The sequence below is a fragment of the Rhodamnia argentea genome, chromosome 7, assembly GCF_020921035.1.
Source record: "Rhodamnia argentea isolate NSW1041297 chromosome 7, ASM2092103v1, whole genome shotgun sequence".
Classification (NCBI taxonomy): Eukaryota; Viridiplantae; Streptophyta; class Magnoliopsida; order Myrtales; family Myrtaceae; genus Rhodamnia; species Rhodamnia argentea.
Genome location: NC_063156.1, coordinates 9,812,962 through 9,832,396, shown reverse-complemented (window position 1 = coordinate 9,832,396; position 19,435 = coordinate 9,812,962). Strand labels below are relative to the sequence as shown.

General features: G+C 41.8%; 3 protein-coding genes across 4 annotated transcripts; 1 reads left to right on the top strand and 2 right to left on the bottom strand.

Moving 5' to 3' along the window:
* Nucleotides 1–283: 283 nt before the first annotated feature.
* On the top strand, nt 284–4,123 carry LOC115737618 (ubiquitin-conjugating enzyme E2 22). 2 transcript variants are annotated; one of them, XM_030669814.2, is made up of 7 exons: nt 284–407; nt 1,482–1,613; nt 2,057–2,201; nt 2,288–2,365; nt 2,635–2,747; nt 2,885–2,988; nt 3,662–4,123. In XM_030669814.2, the coding sequence occupies exons 2-7, from the start codon at nt 1,611–1,613 to the stop codon at nt 4,011–4,013; spliced, it is 795 nt and encodes a 264-aa protein (XP_030525674.1). In that variant the 5' UTR covers nt 284–407; nt 1,482–1,610; the 3' UTR covers nt 4,014–4,123. The 2 variants fall into 2 exon arrangements, with proteins under 2 accessions (XP_030525674.1, XP_030525675.1); XM_030669815.2 differs by lacking the exon at nt 284–407 and adding an exon at nt 1,239–1,370.
* Nucleotides 4,124–4,666: 543 nt separating this feature from the next.
* On the bottom strand, nt 4,667–7,401 carry LOC115737619 (calmodulin-7). The gene is made up of 3 exons (XM_030669817.2): nt 7,362–7,401; nt 7,215–7,327; nt 4,667–5,306 (listed from the first exon to the last, which is right to left on the bottom strand). The coding sequence occupies exons 2-3, from the start codon at nt 7,288–7,290 to the stop codon at nt 4,933–4,935; spliced, it is 450 nt and encodes a 149-aa protein (XP_030525677.1). The 5' UTR covers nt 7,291–7,327; nt 7,362–7,401; the 3' UTR covers nt 4,667–4,932.
* Nucleotides 7,402–14,707: 7,306 nt separating this feature from the next.
* LOC115737820 lies at nt 14,708–18,795 on the bottom strand. Its single transcript, XM_048283198.1, has 3 exons — nt 18,498–18,795; nt 17,738–18,352; nt 14,708–15,253 (listed from the first exon to the last, which is right to left on the bottom strand). The coding sequence occupies exons 1-3, from the start codon at nt 18,676–18,678 to the stop codon at nt 14,865–14,867; spliced, it is 1,185 nt and encodes a 394-aa protein (XP_048139155.1). The 5' UTR covers nt 18,679–18,795; the 3' UTR covers nt 14,708–14,864.
* Between the last annotated feature and the right edge of the window lie 640 nt (nt 18,796–19,435).

Sequence of the window (19,435 nt, the reverse complement as noted above, 5' to 3'; positions counted from 1 at the left end):
CTCTTCCGACCCGTGTCCCCGTAATCCGCACGTGCGAAGGGGCATCAGTGCGGCCCACGAGCGACGCGGAGCGCGTGGACCATCGACTCTCGGGATTGGGAAAAAAGAAAAAACTTATCATGTTGAGTGACGTTCGACATTTTCCTTTAAGTTAATGTTTTTGTCTGGTGCTGATCCGACGCCCAACGGAAACATTATTCGAAAAAGAAAAAGGGAAATGACAAAATAAAAGAAAAACGAATTATTGAGAAATTTTAATAATTCCAGTCACTCTTTCTCTCTCTTAAAAATTCACCACTCAATGATTTCTGGAGAAAGAGATTGCTTTCTCACTTCGCCTTGCATATTCTCTCTCTCTCTCTCTCTCTCTCTTGCGCTCTTGCTCTCTCTGATTACTCTCCGGCCAGGTGATTTTTCTCGCCTTCTTGGTTCGCCTGCATATATGTGCGGCATTCTTCTGTTGCGAGTTCGTGTCTTTTTCCCCTGTTTGAATTGTGGGTGGCGATCGTTTGGATGACCCGCAATGCGAGTTCGGGTTGGTGAATCTCCCGTTCGGCGTGGAAATGTGGGTTTTACTGATTCGCCTGTTCCTCGAAGCCTTGATCTCTCTCTCTCTCTCTCTCTTTCTCTCTCTCTTTTTGGGAGAAGGGTTTTGGGTGGGGGGTTTGTTTGTTTTCTGTAATGAGGGTGCTCGTATGAAGCGTGACGATACAAAGAAGAAGAAAAAGATTGCATTTTGATTGCTTCCTCAGTCAACTGGAAATGCTGAAGTCTTCGTTTCTAGGGTTTTCCAATTGGGAATTTCATTTTCTTGGGATCTTTCCTTCCTGCTTTTTGTCTTCTGGTTCCTCCTTTCTGCAAATCCAAATGGCGACAATTCGTTGGCTTAGGGTTTTTTCCTACTTTGAGACGGGTCATGTATCTATTTTATAGGGAAGGGTTTGGCCCCCTTGGGGGTGGGTTCGATTGAACTCGGTTATGAATAGCTTAACATGCTTGTCCGTTTATCTCATTATGATTATTGTTCATAGCATTTGATCTCCTCCTTCTGATCCTGATCATTTATGTTGCTGCCATTCACTCTCTAATTTTTCTTTGTAAATTGCCGAGAAAGCTTGTTCATTGTGCTTTTTTAGTACGTTCTGATTTGGTTTGATTGTTGGGGACATGTAATTTTCCATATTGCCGTGGTAAAATCTAGTGCTTCGATGTTCTTGGTATTCATTTCCCAATTAGATTCGTGGATTTTGAAGTGGAATGTTTGTGCTTTGTCCTATTTTTCGCTTGTAGTGATTGTCATGCTGTTTAGGTGATGATAGTTGTGACTTTGGGTGGTTTGCAATTCTTAATAATGGTTGACAAGTTCATCTGTATCCATGGTTCAAGCTAATCCTTCAGTGGTCATCCTCGAACTAGAGCCTGTCAGTTAATTACTTTAAGTTTCTGTTCAGTTCTTTGCATAACTGGTTATTGTTCTGCAGGGCTGGCCTTCATCACAGTTGGCCAGTAAGCCAATTGTTCGGCATAGCAACTTGACGTGCCTGGGGCTCCACGACAAGCTCTTATCCAACTAATAATTGCGACAAATTCTTATTGGGGGTAGTGTGGCTATGGTAATTTGCCTCCTTTTGACTCTTCGATTCTCTTGTTTTTCAATTTAAATTGTCTGGTGTGCTTAGCTTTCTTGGTAAGTACATTGCTAGAATGAGTCTCAGCTGTAAGTAATTGCCTTGATATCAATCAAAAAGTTTGTTGGTTCGGCATCTCAAGGTCTGTGGAAAGATTGTGGAGTTGATAATATTGTCTTCACATTGTTTTGTGATTGTCTAAATGAGTCTACCATAAGTATACTTGAGAATGCACTTTCAAAATAATAATTTCGGAGAATAGAAAATTGTACTTGCAGCTTTGACAGTCGTGCGAGCTGCTATTTTCTGATCATGAACGCCCTTGTTAAAAATTTTGCTTCTAGTGGTTTTCATTCCTTCAGTTTGGCTATAGGCATGTGCTCCTGTTTGTTTTGTTTTCCGGTGGATCAAAATTTTCTTTTTCTTAGGCTACAAACGAGAATCTTCCTCCAAACGTTATAAAGCAGCTCGCAAAGGAACTGAAGAACCTTGATGAATCCCCTCCGGAGGGCATAAAAGTTGGAGTAAATGATGATGATTTTTCCACCATATTTGCTGATATTGAAGGCCCAGGTTACTCTCTTTCTTTGACTGCTTAAATCATTCATTTGCAAATAATATGGTCATAGTTGATAAAATTATTTCTTTTGGTCTTTCAGCTGGAACTCCATATGAGAATGGTGTTTTTCGGATGAAGTTGTTATTGTCGCATGACTTTCCACATTCTCCTCCCAAAGGTCTGCCCATGCTTATTACTACACGGCAAGAGAACTTATAGCACTGTTTTAACGAACGGTTTCACAATAAGAAATGGTGCACACGTCGGTTCATGGTTGAAAGTCTCTGTTGATGTTGTCTGAGACTGTTTTATATGATTGTAACTCATTTGTATATTAAAAATACCAGTTTCACAACATGTACAATCGACCAAGTCATGCATTGTTACCTTTCTATGCAAGTCTTTCCTTTTGACGGACTCAAATATACAGCATCATGGACTATGTAGGTTATTTTCTTACCAAGATTTTCCACCCAAATATTGCTACCAACGGCGAAATTTGTGTCAACACTTTGAAGAAGGACTGGAATCCTAGTTTGGGACTGCGTCATGTTCTTACCGTGAGTTTTTCTCCTACATAAATTTAATTAGCCATGTCCGTGTAGATGCTACTGAGAAACACTGATTTTTCGTTGTGTAAGGTTTTTCTTTAGTTTCAATTAATTTCCTTTCGTTGACTTCCTTCTTTGAAATTCAGGTTGTTAGGTGCTTACTCATTGAACCATTTCCTGAGTCAGCTCTGAATGAACAGGCTGGCAAGATGCTGCTTGAAAATTATGAAGAGTATGCCAGACATGCCAGGTAATTCTAAATTATAATCTGCTTCGTGTTTATAATAAGTTATGGGACCAGGAACAGGCCATAAAGATAATGATTGAGGCAAATTATATCCTGGTGTTGAATGGGCCATAAAGAAACAGCCATTTCGTGGGACCTTAGTCATCTTCCTTTTCAGGGAGTTATAGTGCCAATCCATGTAGACATGGCAGAAGGGCCAAAATACTGATAATGATTTGACTGGTCCGTTTTCTACTTAAGAAAATTTTCTGTTCTCCATATGGGTCGCCCTCTGTGATGAATCAAATCATTGTCTTTGCCAGAGTGTGATTGAGACAAATTATATCCTAGTGTTGAATGGACCATAAAGAAACAGCCATTTCGTGGGGCCTTAGTCATCTTCCTTTTCACAAAAAGTTATGCCGATCCATGTAGACATCGCAAATAATTATTTGACTGGTCCGTTTAATAATGAAGTAACTTTTCTGTTCTCCATATGAGTCTTCACAATGAATTAAGTGATTGTCGATAAGTTTCCTTTTTCATTGTAGTAACAGAGCAATAGTCCAGTATGACGAATTCTTTGAACCCCACCTGACAAATCACTACTATCTTAAGAATGAGTGATATTTGATTTTGCATTCGAAATACTGATGTGTTTTTCCCGTACATGTGTGATTGTGCTTATTGCTCACAGACTTTACACGGGAATACATGCCTTCAAGCCAAAACCCAAGTTCAAGTCAGGAGCCATTTCTGAGTCGACCACAGCACTTAATGTTGACCAGAGTAATGCTTCGCTTCTTAAAATTGACCAGAAGAATCAATTGACCGCCGCAGCGGTGCCTTTGCCTTCAAATACGGCAGCACTCAAGGGAGTGAATGGCCAGGAGCATCCAACGAGTGTGGCTCCATTAGCCGAGACTGGAGTTAGCGGGTCTGCGGTAGTTAGCGGCACCGCGACTCAAAAGAAAGAACTTGGGTCGGTGAAAGTCCAGCCTGACAAGAAGAAAATGGATGCGAGGAAGAAAAGCTTGAAAAGATTGTAACATTGTAACTTCATTCCGTATTCCTCCTGGTTCACACCTCTTGGCTTATGTACAATGACTTATTCCATTGATGAAAGCGGATCAATTGAGCTGATCGATTTCTCTGTTTACATGCGCATTAAATTTGTGTTTTGATGGAAATTCTCCTAGCCTGCTTTGAGTTAGCTTTTGCATTTCCCTCTACCTTGCTCTTGGTTTATTTCTTTTTTCCTCCGAGAGAACGATTTTCATTGAAATCCTCGGAACATGTTCTTGCATCTCTGAATGCAGCTTGATCTCGCTCCAAAAGTCGTCAACTGTTGCCGGTGACTCGGCTGTCAATCTGTGGCGATTCGACCGGTTTGGGGTGGGCAGGCGGATGCCTAAAGGGCGTGCGGAGTCCCTATCTACGAAAGCTAAGGGGGAACATGGAAGAGTCGTAGGTGTGCAAATAGTGAGGAGAGGTTCCAAGTGGAACAGATAGTAGTGGCGTCCCCTCCTACCACGGTTTACTTTTAGATTCGAACGCTCGCTACGAAACCGCTGGCGATTTGTTGATGACCATGCATTGTGTTTGTGAAGCGTGTGGATTCTACAACGCTGGCAATTATTATTCTGCCAGAGTTGAACGCTCTTCTATGTCTACAAAGCCATATTAGAGAGAAAAACCATAGTGAGCAATCAAAAGTCATATACAAAAGTCATTTTAAGGTAGTTCGGATTACGAATAATACAAAAGACGACCTGCCAAAAGTACTTGAGATTCCAAGACGCAAAAAGACGGAAAAAAAGACGACGGGATTTAACCCTGCAGGACCGGACCCACTACTTCTTCAAAGACATGTTTCAACCATAAGCATCAAATAAGAATGGGAAAGGAAGAAGGAAACGTCGTTATATTTAGCCAACCCCGTTCCCCTTTCTCCAGGATCGGAGTCAGTTACTTAGCCATCATCACCTTCACGAACTCCTCGTAGTTTATTTGTCCATCGCCATCCACATCAGCCTCCCTGATCATCTCATCCACTTCTTCATCGGTGAGCTTCTCCCCTAGGTTAGTCATCACATGGCGCAGCTCTGCAGCCGAGATGAACCCGTTTTGGTCCTTGTCAAAGACTCTGAAAGCCTCTTTCAGCTCCTCCTCAGAGTCGGTGTCTTTCATCTTCCTGGCCATGAGGTTTAGGAACTCTGGGAAGTCGATGGTCCCGTTGCCATCAGCATCGACTTCGTTGATCATGTCCTGGAGCTCAGCCTCAGTTGGGTTCTGACCCAGTGACCTCATCACGGTTCCAAGCTCCTTGGTAGTGATGCAACCTGTTCATATGGTAATCAAATTGCTTTCAGCGAGCAGAGACACAAGCCACCACAATCTATAGAAGAAACCATTGCATTTAATGGCCAAAAGGGGAACTCAACAAATGCATCTTCAAGGAATGTCTAAATAAGATCAAGACGAATTTCACCAAGGGGAAAAGAAAGACGTGATGATGACGCAGCAAATTTCAATTCATAATCAAATTATAGAAGATGACAGCAAAAGAAATTTTTCATATTTTATCGCAAAGTAAAATCAGGATACGTATAAGTTTATATAAAGTTAACTAAGTCGTCATCTCCTCCGAAACACAGGACAACAAAGAATTGCTAAGCCCAGAAGAAACCAACTTGATGTAGGCAAAACCTCAAGATTGTTCTAAGTAACATATTATATCACGCAACTTGACTTCACGCAATGTAAAATTAATACATCCGTTGATTGAACGGGGCATATTATACATCACATATTGCACACTGCTTAGTTTATGTTGAGTTAAGAGAAGGGAAGCCATTTCCCGCCTGCGTAGTTGACCATCCCCTGCCCTGGCCAATCTTTATTTTGGACTGTAAGTGATCGATTGACTCAAACTATATAACACATTAAGAACTCCTCCTTGGCTTTGGAAGGACACCATGGATATAGGAGATTTCGAAAGCCAGTACTCATAATACGTCCACATATTAGCATAGTATTAATGACTATGACTACAAGGGATGGGGAAGCCCTACAGCTACACGCTGTAACCTCATAAAATTGAGGTAACTCTCAGCTATTGAAACTTCACGTTGTGTGTTTATGGGCGTGATCTAAACATGGTGATCATGTCACGTCCACTGCAAAAAATATTGATGTTATCAAAGTGAATCACCAAGCAGACGAGTATCGTAATTGTCAACAATCAGAGAACAGACCAAAAAAAAAAAAAAAAAAGTGGGAACTTTATGGGCATAACCAAATCATGGAACCGGTGATGGAGGTACTGGAAAAGTAGGGATTGCACTACGATCGGTAACAGTATGCTGTAAGAATTTGAACACAGTAGACGATATTCGGCACATCATAAATAGTTGGGCATATATAGACATTAAAATGTTCAACGAATAACCACCAAATGTTCCATGGAAAGCAAGACAGAAAAAATTGAATTGCCATCAGAGACTCAGGTGATTCAATGAAAAAAATGTCGGAAAACAAAAGTCAGCTAATAAGCGCAATTCCCAATGCCATTCATCAAGTTATGCATCTACTGTCCCAAAACCTCCACCACACCAAAATTAACAAATTTGATTGATGTTCCTCTGGTTCTCCCCGTGGATTTCCCATCGATCAAACATTTTAAGGATGCTACAAGATTTATAAGGGGAACACCAACATTTTCTCGGCATAAGTTTACATGCAAGTTCCGATCGGCCAATCGAGAGGAAAATTAAGAAAGTAAAGCGGATTCGATCTAGCTCGAAATCTAACCCAAGGCAAGCAGGTCGCCGTAAACGACCATTGGATTTTTCCCCGCGTGAAGCCGCATAAACCGACCGCCACGAGAAAAGCTAATTCGTTACAAACTCGGAACAACAACCACCCACCCACCCCCAAAAAACACACACACACACACACCAGGAGAAAAAGCGCGAACCGAGAGAACCAAGGCTCCTCGCGCGTCCAACGCACGCCCATCCCTATCGCGCTCGGAGATTCGCGAAGAAAAGGCCACGAGTCAAAGCCAGGGAAGCAACGAACGGCGAACTAGATCCGCGCTTAAACCACAGGGGATGCGAGCGAGCGACGGACATCGACGTCGCCGCGAACGCACGCCCCTACGTGTATGGACACCCGGAGGCGTACAGATCATGCGCCGAGCGAAACAACGTGCGAGAGAGAGAGAGAGAGAGAGAGAGAGAGCGAACCATCGCCGTCCTTGTCGAACAAGCTGAAGGCTTCCTTGAACTCGGAGATCTGGTCGTCGGTGAGCTGATCCGCCATCTCCCTCCCTCGGCGAACTTCCTCTTCCAAAATGCGAAAAGTGAAAGGGGCGGAGGGGTTAGAAGAAACGATCGCCGCCTCTGAGATCGTGAAATTCAGGACTCAAAGAGGGAGAGGGAGAAAGAGAGACAGAGAGCTTTCGTAAATCCGCGAAGAAGACGGGGTTTTATAGGGAGGAGAAGGATCGATCCAACGCGCTCCGAGACCGGACTCGATTTGTCATCGCCACCGTCCGTTTTCGTCGCCGCTTTTTACCCTTTTGCCCTTTATCTCTTTGTCAGTTTTGATACCGTTGAACGTGACCAACCCCCCCGGCCCGGATATTTTTAGATTTCTGCTTTTTCCTCGATGGACTTTTTAAAATTCACTTCTACATTTTTTTTTTCACACTTGAAAGTTACGCCTCGAGCGAATTTATTGCGATCTCTTTATTAACCAAGTGATTTATACACCAGGCAAAATTGGTAGATATCACGACAGAAGAGTTTGAACGATTTTTCTTTTATTGTATGAGAAGGTCGAGAGTTCAATGCGAGAAGAAGGTCATGTAGGAACCGACTACTTTTTCTCTTTTTACCTTTTCTTTCCTTTCCTGGCGAAATGAATTTGGATTAGTTTGACATTTGTCTAAATTAATATGGGTCTTGCGATTCGGGTGTTTTGTTCTTTTCTTTTTCTTTTTTTTTGGGTGTAAATTCAAGACACGCGAAACCTTTACAATATATAAAACTTTGATAAGTAAAGTTGTACAAATAATTCTTTCGTGCTTTTCATGGAAAAATGGAAATTCGTCCTGTAAATCGGGCTTAAGAGAAACAAACGCGCCTTTTCCTCATCCTGATTATAATAAAGAAAGAAGTTAGAGGGAAAAAAAAAAGAAGGGATTTTCCATTCCCCGTAAATCTTATAAACTTCAAAATGTTCCGGGCAAGGGTTGAAATGGTAAGTAAACAGAGCCTATTGCCCCCGCAGGGAAGAGAGGGTTTTCCAAAGCGACGTCGGGACACGTGGCGCAGCATCTACCCTACGCCGCGATGTACTCGATCAGAGCCCCCGCCAACACTACGCGGAGTGGAGGATTCGTGACGAACTTTACTTTGCTTTTTCTTTTTCTTTTTTTTTCCTTTTTTTATACCGAGTTGAAATAGAAGGGGAACTAAAACGGAAGGGGGACAATGATTCTCGCTTTTCCCGAAATTAATGAATCTACTGTTATTCTCTCTCCTCGTTATCGGACCAATGGGATCGCACGCGGTTTGTACGCGGAGCAAACCTGAGCAGCGCAGAGTGTGGTCCCCCCCAACGGTTGACCGCCACGTCAGCCCCCGCGCTCTCCGCAATATTCCCCAGGCGGCTTTCTCGAGGATTGTCAGGTTTGGGTGGAATTCTTTTATTTTTATCGTACGAATGTAATTTTTTTGGGCAAAATTTCAAATAAAAGCTACAAATATCCCCATTTTATCGAATACGGATCTAAAGTGGCATTTAATTCAAATAAGAGCTTGAAATGCATTCTTTATCTCAAATGAGGGATTAAAGTAATCATACCTATTTCAAATAAGAGCCTGATCTCGCCGGCCCGCCAACTAACCAAATATTCCAAATGACTAAGAGCATTTTGGTAAATTTTTATTTATTTATTATTACTTATTTTGTTTTTCAAAAAAATGTAAAACTATATAAAAAAAAAAGGACTAAGATACAAACGGGAGGGGGTTGTCCTCTCGCTTGTGGCCACAGCCCCAATGTCGGTAGAGCGACGACGAGAGTCGGCAACCTCACCAACCACAAGTGAGGGCTTGAGGGTGGCGATCCTTGCCCAACTCCGACCGAGGGATGTGGTCCTCTCCTGAATGAGGCGAGGGCTTGGCCTCTAGTTGGCGGGATCGCTAGTGACCCCGACGGCCCTTGGCGTTGCCCAACGGCGTTTGAGGCCCTCCCACTTGAGTTTGAGTTTTTAAAATAAATAAAAATAAAATTACCAAAATGCCCCTAATCAACCAATGAGTCAAGCCCTTATTTGAGATAATGAGTGCACTTCATGCATTTATTTGAAATAAGGTCAAGTTGATGCCTTTATTTGAGAAAATAAAGGCACTTAGGGCCCTTATTTGAAAATTTTCCAACTTTTTTTTTCTCTCCTATCTTCAGCTTTCATCTCCTTTTATGAAGAGCAAATGTGAAAATCAAGCTTCGAACCTATGATATGAACATCCCCATCTCCAATTCCTTTACTAGCGGGTGCCTATTGGAGTATATATTCAATTTAAAAGCAACACTTTTACTAAAATGTCTCCGTCGAAAAAAGTAAGTATAAGATTTCATTTCTTACCAAAGCATTAAAAATATTTAGGAGGGATGTTAATTAACATTTGACTCAATTAATCTTATGCATGATACTTCAAATTACATCAATCAACTTTTGGACAAATTCAAATAAAGCTCTGAAATATCCTTATTTTTTCAAATAATGACTTCAAGTGGATATTGTTTTAAATAAGTGATTGAAATGCCCGCTTTATTTTAAAAAATGGTCTGACCAAATGCATTTTCATCATTTTATTTTATTTTATTCTTTTCCCTTCTTTCTCGTTGTTGGCCGGTCTCAAGTGATGGTTGGTCACCACCGAGGGCTAGACGAGGCGACCCTCGAGGGCGGCACCCGGCCCACAATAGTGGCCAACCATCGCTTGACACCGGCCATCGGCACAAAGAAAGGGCAAAAAAAAAAAAAAAATGAGAAACAAGAAAAGAAAAGGAGAACAAATTTAAAAAAAAATGCCCTTGGCTAGGGCTGCCCTCACTTGGCAAGGCCGACGAGAAGGAAGGGCAAAAAAATGAAAAAAAAGAAAAACATGGGAAAAAAGAAAAGCTAAATGAAAAAGGAATTTTTTAAAAAAAAGCAAATGTCGACAATGCCCCTAATTTGAGAAAATGAGTAAGGGTGTGCAACCGGATCGGATTTACCTGGAACTCGGATCGGACCACCTAAAAAATAGGATCGGGAATCGGTTCCCGCTAAAACAGGTCGAGGAACAAGTTCCAATTTTTGAAAACTGGTTGAAAACAGCTCGGTTCCCGGTTCTAGGTGAAGATCCACCCGGACCGGTTTTAGAACCGATTTTAGCTACCATTTAAAAGAAAAAAAACCTATCTCACTTATTTGGCCAACCTTGCCAACCTTGCAAGTTTCAAAGTAGGCTTCGTGTCTTTTGACTTGCAAGACAAAAATGAGAGATTATTAGCAGATTTTGGTAGTAGTGCGATAGGAAAAATTACACTTGTTAATTCAGCGTTTTGTAGGATCATTATTTCTTTTGGTAGATTGTAACTTCTATTATTATATTTTGGGTTGTTGCTTTTGATGGATTGTCATTTTTATTGCTCATATTATGGATTGTTGCTTTTGGCGGATAATGAGTTTTATTATTCACATTTTATTTTGGATTATTTCATCAATACTCATATTATTTTGATGAAAAAATGAAATCAGAAAAAAAAAAACAAAAACAAAAGGAAAATAGGTTCTCTGATAGACCCCGGAACCGGATCGAAGAACGGCATCCGTTCTAAAACAAGTTCTAGGATAAATAGGGCCGGTTCTCGGTTCCAAAAGTTGGGAACATGTTATAACATGGTCGGTTTCGGGGTCTAGGTTTGGACCCTACCCACCCGGTGTTGACACCTAAATTTTGGCTATCTTTTTAGTCATTAATTAGGGACTAACCTTAGTTCTTAAGAAAAATAATTAAATTATTTTCATGCATTGCATTTGTACTTATCAAGCCAATATCGTGAAGGATTTCTTTGAGTGACATTCTGAGCCAAATGTGATCTTTTAGGGCGTGGACATCTTCTATGTTAAAAAAAAAAAAAAATTATTATTCTCAAGGGATGGAAAACGCATGAATCAAGATAAGGAGAAGGTGGGTAGAGGCAAATCTTGGAGGAGAATTCAGCAAACAAAAACAATAATATATCTTCACGTGCCCACAAAAGCAATAACAGAAGATCATTTCTTCCCTAGGAACTCGAGCCTTCCGCCTATGAAAGGGGAACAATCTGATTTTCACAAACAATTTCTCCCCCAAAAAAATAGCAACCCACTAACCGTTTGGAAGAGAGGCGCAGGACAATTGCCTATAAAGAGGACTCATCACAAACGAAGAAGAGGGCTGAGAGTATTATTGTGCGAGGGGGGGCCTTGGTTCAAAAAAGAGGGAGGTCCAAGAGATAAAAGTGAAGAGAGGGGCTCGCATGTCACAAGAGAGAAACACGGAGAATTTCAGCAAGAGTAAGAGGGAGAGTCATTTAGAAAGTTCCTTCAGCAGAGTCTACTATTACGAAGCTTTGCTTCACGCACCTTCCAATACCAGCCCGACGCCCCCAACACCACCACTACCCTATAGCCACGACGAGTCCCATGAAGCCTTGCCAAACGACGCCCGCTCTCTTCTAACACAAGGCAAGCCATCATCTCCATTCCAAAAAAAAAAAAAAAGGTGTTGGACCTTCCCTTGATTAGTGGTCCACCTCTCCTAACGTGAGAATGGCACCACCATAGGTGATCATGATCACATGCACCACTAATCCCAGTTGAAGAAGTGCCAGGCGGTGGTTATTGGACTATTCAAGGGATTGGTCAAAGTAAAAGTCCGGTTTTGAGCAAAGAGTTTTCAATCCCGATTTGCACGATTTGCACAACACATCCGCTAGTTACAACGACGGGTCTTTTCAAATTGGTTGGCTATTGTCCGACGTCCACGAGTGCCCTCGCCGATCCCGTTGATTAGGTGCACAAGGAAGTCCAAGCCGTGAAGAGTTCCCGTCGATCGGTCCGAAAATTGGAAGCTTGGAGTGCAAGTTCGTATAAATTCAAAAAAAGAAGAAGAAAACATATCTCGCAACCTAGGTATGTTTCCTAATTTAAATATTATGAATATTTAGTTGCAAAATCGATTGATTGAATTGTCATGTTGAGAAAATCGTTTTGCAAGATCGAATGTTCGATTGTTGACTAGATTGAAAGAGTTGCATGTTAAATTTAGAAGTCAAAATTTCTGAATAAATCATGCGATATATCCCGTACTTGGCAAAATTTGAAAATTGTGATTTGATTGAGATTTGTTTTGAAATCTTGCCGATAACCTGGTTAATTCGAAAAAAAAAATCTTTTGAACATAGTCAAGATACTCGGAATATCAAAGAAAATCTTTCAAAAATGTGATCGATTAGGAATCTTTTCCTAATCCGCAACTTGCCACGAGCAAGGATTTGAATTCAACCGTTAACCGTAAGATTACGGATTAAAGATTGGATTCAGATATTTGCGAATGTTTTCAAAAATCGGTTGAGATATCCACTTTCTTGATTGATTTGATTGGCATAATATCTTTAGAATGAATATGCTCTTGCGTGATATTTAAAATTCTAAAAGATATTGCATTGCATTTTTAGATAAAAAAAATTGCATTAAAATCTTGTAGATATTTGCACGTTAATCTAATTTTAGAACAAGTTAATTTAGATTTGCATTTTAGGATAGAACATGCATATTTGCATTGATTTTCATGTCTAAAATAATTTATCTTTAATATGTTGGGGATTAGGCAAACCCGAACCTTAAAATATGTAAGATAATTATCTTTAGGCATATTTTTACTTAGGGTCATTCATTAATCCGAAAATACAGAAAGATAAAACAAGCTTGCCATGTCATTTGCATGCTAGGTTTAGATCATATAGAATTTGCATGTTTAGGTCTTCAATTAATTCGTAAGTCATGCAGTCATTTTAATTAGACCGTAACATCTTTTGTACATTAGTTTCATTTAATTGCATGTCATCTAGGTTAGTCATGTAGTTAAATTAATTCCATATGCATGCTTAGGATTTCCTTGCATTTAATTTAATTCATTTGCATCTTAGATTAAATTCATGCATTGCATATAGGTTAGTCTTTATCCCATTAAAAAGCAAAAATTCAAAAGTGAGAATAATTTGTCTTGGCGTATGCTTTCTGCAATTACCTTGACTTTTGGATGTTCAATTAATTGATTGTGCAATCGCATGATAACCTTTGTTAGTGACTTAGGTTAAAATCAATTAATGTTGCATGACAAAAAATTTTCATGAAATAAAATGGTACCGAAAGGGCGTTAGAATAATCTAGCGTAATCAAGTCCCCCGGACTTAGAATCTCCTAGAAGTAATTTAGTTCTCCCGCTAATTTACTTAGGTTTCTAATCGACCTACCAAAAAACGATTAGTGGCGACTCCAATTCAAATATTTGCATGTTAAGTTGCGATTTGGTATGGACTTGGGAGGGTCCGAGTTAGGTTGGTTGAATAATTGACCTAATAATCCATTAGCCTAGAAACTTGATTTTTTAGGTCGCGACACCCGGCCCATGCTCACTCCTAAAAATGAGGACACTTCATGCTTTTATTTGAAAATTTTCTCAAATTTTTTTTTTTTCCGAGCATTGACACGTACAAGAACGATGGCAAGTCGCGGTTAAGAATGACCGATCCCGTGTGGGAGTTTCTACGAGAGAGCCTCGAACTTATTATGAAACGTTCAGTACGATCCACATACTCGATCTATGATAAATCCGTAGGTTTGAAGTCGACCGATCCGCAACGCGATAACTTCGCGCGATTTACCATGCTCGTCAAATAAATCTGATCATGGGCCTTGCGGCCCATCGACTCACCTAGGCCCGAGCAGAAATACCCGAGGATTTGTTCTGAACTTTATTTTTATTTTTTTTTTTTTTTTTCGGAGCATCTCATTGGGCTCGAAAGTTATTTGTTCTGATGAGCGTTGGCTGGGAGAATTTTTTTTTTGTTTAGGAGGTTTATTGTGGGCAGGTCAAAAGCAAATCGAACTGATTATTCATTGTTATGGAGCATAGATTGGATTCCATATCGTAGCCTCGAGCAAAATGGACAAAGAAAGCGATGCAGAGGGGTGGAATCGTCCACGATGTCCGCGTTCTTCTTAGCAAGAATGATTGCGGTGGGAGTAAATAATGGCTTGGAGGATTCGAAAGGCAATGGCGGCATTATGACCTCCTTCGAGATTTAGCCGAGGGTTAGTTAACTCAGGACCTTGACTAGTCGCTGTATTCGACTGGGAATTGACGTTTGGCTTTAAGAGTCATGACAATACCGAGGATCGGTTGGGTTCATCACTGGTGATTATGGACTTGGCCCGTTTTAGAGTAGTTTACCCAGACAATATCGAGACCCGACTCCAAAATCCCCGATTTTTTCTCTTTCGGGTCCGGCCGATCCGGGCCTTTTTGACAGCCATAGCAGCAATTAAGATCTCTGAGATTTACATGGTGGGGGAGGAAAAGTTTGGTCAAAATTCAATCCTGCTGATCTGAAATATCACTCTGTAAGCGGTTAAGAAAAGCAAAACTCAAAAAGCCTTTGACTATTCCCCAATTCTTGCTTCTTCATTCACAAAACGACAATCATCTTCCTGTCCTAACAGAGGAAAAAGAAAGAAAGAAAGAAAGAAAGAGGGGATCGAGAAAAGGGAAAGAAGATTGTTAAATAACGCGCTAAAAACAGAGTCTTCGTTTACAAGCCTCGAAAGGGAGGGAGCTCGTGATGCACCAATGCCCCATCTCTCTAACGGTCTCCTCTATCAAGTCCCTGCAGATGTGGTCGTGCAGGGCCAGACCTATCCTTCCCACCTCCCTCCTCTGCCCCCACGCGATGTCCCTGCACACTTGATCCACGCTCTGCCTCATGACCTCGCTGATCCGCGACGGCGGCGCCGAAACAGGGATCTCGCAGGTCCTCGCGCGGGCCGGCGAGGGCTCGTAGGCGATCCTGTCCAAGAGGCATATGCTGTAGTTGAGCTCTTCTCCAGGCTTCTTCCTCTGGGGCGGTGGCACCAGCCGTTCTGCGTGGCACGCCACGTAATTATTGGGGCGCGCCTGATGAGCTTTCAAAAGCAAAAGTGAATGAAATTAGAAAACAAGTGCTCGTTAAGGAGTCCATAGGAATCTCACGGGTTTCGCCTGCATCACGATTTGCCTAAAATTTACATTTGAAAACCATTGATCCGACTATGTTTTATGGAGGCTTGAAAAGACAAATTCTGACTTTATCAATTGTTACCACAGACTGCAAAATCATTTGTTAGATACCCACTATAGAATGATCCAAACATACCAAAATCATACTTGTACGGATGCTAAGCAAGTCTTTCCAAGTCCCAGATTCCTATTGGGAGGACACAGTTTAAAAATATCTATGCCATGAAGAGTAGCCCTAAACAATTAGCAGGTGGATGGTACTTGAACCAACTTGAAAAATACAAGTCCATGAACACATAGGCAAAGCTTATCTAGAAATCTCTTTCGGACGACGATAAAGGTAACCTCTTTCAGAATGGCTAGTGCCAAAGTTTTTACCCAATCAATCTACCTGGCCAATCCAATGAAAGTATCTCTGCATCGGGCTATTTCTGATTTCGACTTGTGACTTTCGCAACAAAAAATTCGAAATTCAAAGGTCATTATACATATCTCGCATAACTATGGAAAGATCATACGCAATTCCGCACGTTAATAGTTGCATGTCTTAAAAAGTTTTTAGGGTTTTGTAGTGGCAAGTTTCACAAAATTTGTAAAAAGATAAAAAAGAAGAAGAAGAAGAACAGTTACATGTTTATGTGGTTACGTAAGATACTGGCATAGATGTATGAAAGTGTTGGGGCGCAATGTGGTGGCCCCGCGTACTAATTAAAGCAGAAGCCTGCAAACGGTGAAGTAATAATGGTGTGTGCGCCTTCTCGCTTTTCCTTTCTGGTTTTGTCCTCCGTTTTTTACCCTTTTGAATCGCCCCATCACACCTTACAAAAAGCAAAAGGGGCAGGACAGGGACAGCCCGGACAGCGCACAATCTCCGCTCACCACTTTACATTGATGTAAAACTATTGTTTCGAAAGCTTAGCCCCGACCCGAATAGAAAGTGGATCATCCCGAACGTTGGATCAGAATGGGCTCTGCTCTTTCTTTCTAGTCTCCCCTGCTTTATCATCATAACAAAAGGGGGAGGAGCCCACAGTCATCTTTGGATCCGAAACGGGTCTGCGATAACGATGTCGTGAAGTAATCTATGAAGGAAGAATTCAATCGGGTTGTCCATCCACTATGGTTTGTAATGGATCCGAACCCGTTAGGCCATTGATGGTTTAACTTTAACCTTTTTTTTCTAGGCCATGGTGGGCTATGATTGTTTTGCTTGGAATCCTAAAACAGGGCATGTGGCTAAAAAGCATGTCTTGTCCGAAAGATCCCCTGCCGTCGATTCGAAGACATCCCTATGTATGTGTGGCTTCAAAGAATCGTTTCTTGTGGCTGGAACAACAACAGATCAGACAATTTTGTTCGGACATGTCTTAGATTGATGGATTGTATATATGAACAGTATGGCCAAAAAGAGTTCCTTACACGAAAAAAGTAGTTCGCATGAACATGTTGAAACAGAGGCACGTATTAATTTCTACATTCCTCGGTGGGTTGGTCGACGAGGGCACCCTGGACACTCGGTTACAAAGCTTGTGATTTTTCGTGTACTAATTTCTCAGTGTCATGTGTAATCGTCTGTCTTAAAAACTAAAAATTTTCCTAAGTATATGCATGACAAACACCTTGGGGCATTAGTTTTTTTTAACCTTAACGTTAATTCTTCATTCAATTATTTCCTTTCTCAAATTTCCTTGTTGACTGAATTTGATATGGGTGGATGTACCAATTTCAAGGAACGGTAAAGTCATATGAGTGCGAAGGAGGATGAAGAGACTCATAGAAATGAATTGGGCCTAAATAAGTTTTAAATCGATTTACGATATATTTATGATCCCTTTAACACTCGCATCATATTTAAATCAATTTATGACCCATTTACAAAATATAAGTAATCCATACAACATCCGAGTTCATCGTACATGTGCTAAGAAATGGGTTTATAACCCAATTTTTGACGAGGTTTATGATTAGCCATGTTAGCGAGCAACTCGGGATCGTCCCCATACCATCTCTTCGATAAAAGAACAAAGGTATTTGAACAACTATTTCAATGAAACGGACATACGTATTATTTGCTTCAAAAATCGATCACGGAATAACCATTCCGTGCAATTGAGAATAGTTTCGATTTGTATGTTTCCTTTTAATTATTATTTAGGTTTGAAAATAAGCCAAATTTATTAAGCAAATGATTCACGTCCATCATATCATGTACGGTATTATGTATTTATAATCAAGTTAATAAATAAAATTTTTACGTGAATTGGCGAATAAAATTAAGTTGACTTGTGGGGGAATTGATGAACCTTGTCGTCCAGTGGTTCCATGGCATGCAGGCACGCACGAGAGAAGAGACAGGGCGACAATAAATGCAGGAAGAGAAGAGGACATACCAATGGAATGTCGCTTGCTGTAGCCACTGATCAGACTCGACCGAGTGAACTCGTCTAGCACGGACACTGGGCTCGGCTCCTCCTGCTGCGGTGGCGGCAGCTGCTGCTCCTCCTCCTCCTCCTCCTCCTCCCTGCTGTTACTGTTCTCGTTGTAGCCGGAATCGTCGTCGCCCTCGGTCTCACCTTCCTTCTTCGCCAGCTCTTGCAATCGGCCGTCGAAGCTGGCGTTCGGCTTCGCGGATTCTCGAGCGTACCGGAGCTCCTCGGCCGAGCGCACCACGTCGATGATCTTCTTCAGCGCCTTCAAGTCCTGGTCGCACCTGTCCAGCGCCCCCAGCAGCTTGCGCCTCTTCTCCGAGGCGGACTCCGGCGCCTCGCCGGCGGTCAGTCCCATCAGACGAGCCACCACCGTCGGCTGCGGAGGGGGAGCGGCGTGGCCCCCCGGCGAGCTCGACCGCCGCATCTCAGCCGGCAGCGTGGGGCTCCTCGGCACGTCGCACGAGATCCTCTTTGCGGCGGCGGCGGCTCCATCTCGCAGCAAAGCGGGAACTAGATCCGCGGTTCCGTCCTTGGCGGGAGGAGAGACTACTAGAATGTTCTTCTGCTGCCTTTTACCTGGAGATTTGAGGAAAACAAACTCTCAGTGATTCGGTTAAAATCCGAAGGCAAATCGAAATGGGGAAGCGTGGCTTCTCGAACTGGAGAAATCAAAGCAGAAGTCAAGAACACGAAGGGAACGGGAAACGATGTGAACTGCTACCGTAAGTGAGGGACTTGCGGCGGTGTTGATAGCGGGAGAGGAGGCGGAAGAGGCCGGACATGCATCCGATGCTCCGGGAGTGGAGGCAGCTACGGCCGTCGGGGGTAGCATTGGTGGCGGCGTCGCGTTCTCGGTAGGAGGAAGAAGAGGAGGAGGAGAGGAGGGTCTTCTCTCTCTTCATCTCTCTCCTTCTGCGTGAGGAGAGTGGTTGCAGAGACAGAGAGAAAGTGAGAGGGTGGTCGCTGCTTTGCTCCTTTTCTGTTGGAGGGCCGGTGTTATGGCAGCCGTATAGAGCGTGGGTTTAGTACATTGTTACTTTGAGTACTGCCCTATATTAATTCTCACATTCTTTCTTATCCCCGCCATCATGTTATTCTCACAAGGAAGCCGCTAATCTGACAGTGTGATAATACTATCGTTTATTTTTGACCTCACGATTTTTCAATTAATGAATGTTTTATGCAAAAAATACAATGATGATGTGTGGATCTACGGTCGAAAATAACTGACAATACTATAATGCTATTAATATAATATTACATATATATATATATATATCCAAATTTCAAGAATTGTAGTTTTTATTGAGATGCAAGTATAAATTGTATTTAAAGAAAGTCTTTCGTATTGAAAAATTGGAGTGATGTGGAGAGGTTAATGTATCATAATTAGCCCATAAATCATTGATTTTAAAAGATTTTGGGTGGAGGTGGGTTAGACAAGATATGTTGACGGGGTTCGGAGTTGGGCTTTTCTCACGCACGCTACCAATAAATTTTTAACGGTGGCTACAAATATTCTGTGTCGCTTTATGTAAATGCTGCATGCTCTCAATGTGAGTGCTGCTATTAGCCTCGGATTAGTACATTCACGCGGTTGATAGTTGTTTTTATCATGCTGGCACTGCCACCTTAATTGCTTGTCCTCGTGCTTGGCGG

Coding starts and splice junctions, on each gene's coding strand:
- LOC115737820 (XM_048283198.1), bottom strand. CDS start 18,678: ATGAAGAGAGAGAAGACCCTCCTCTCCTCCTCCTCTTCTTCCTCCTAC. Junction 18,353..18,497: donor CCGCAAGTCCCTCACTTACG/GTAGCAGTTCAC, acceptor TCAAATCTCCAG/GTAAAAGGCAGCAGAAGAAC. Junction 15,254..17,737: donor CAGCAAGCGACATTCCATTG/GTATGTCCTCTT, acceptor TGCTTTTGAAAG/CTCATCAGGCGCGCCCCAAT.
- LOC115737618 (XM_030669814.2), top strand. Junction 2,366..2,634: donor TCCACATTCTCCTCCCAAAG/GTCTGCCCATGC, acceptor TGGACTATGTAG/GTTATTTTCTTACCAAGATT. Junction 2,748..2,884: donor GACTGCGTCATGTTCTTACC/GTGAGTTTTTCT, acceptor TTTGAAATTCAG/GTTGTTAGGTGCTTACTCAT.
- LOC115737619 (XM_030669817.2), bottom strand. CDS start 7,290: ATGGCGGATCAGCTCACCGACGACCAGATCTCCGAGTTCAAGGAAGCC. Junction 5,307..7,214: donor GTTCGACAAGGACGGCGATG/GTTCGCTCTCTC, acceptor CCATATGAACAG/GTTGCATCACTACCAAGGAG.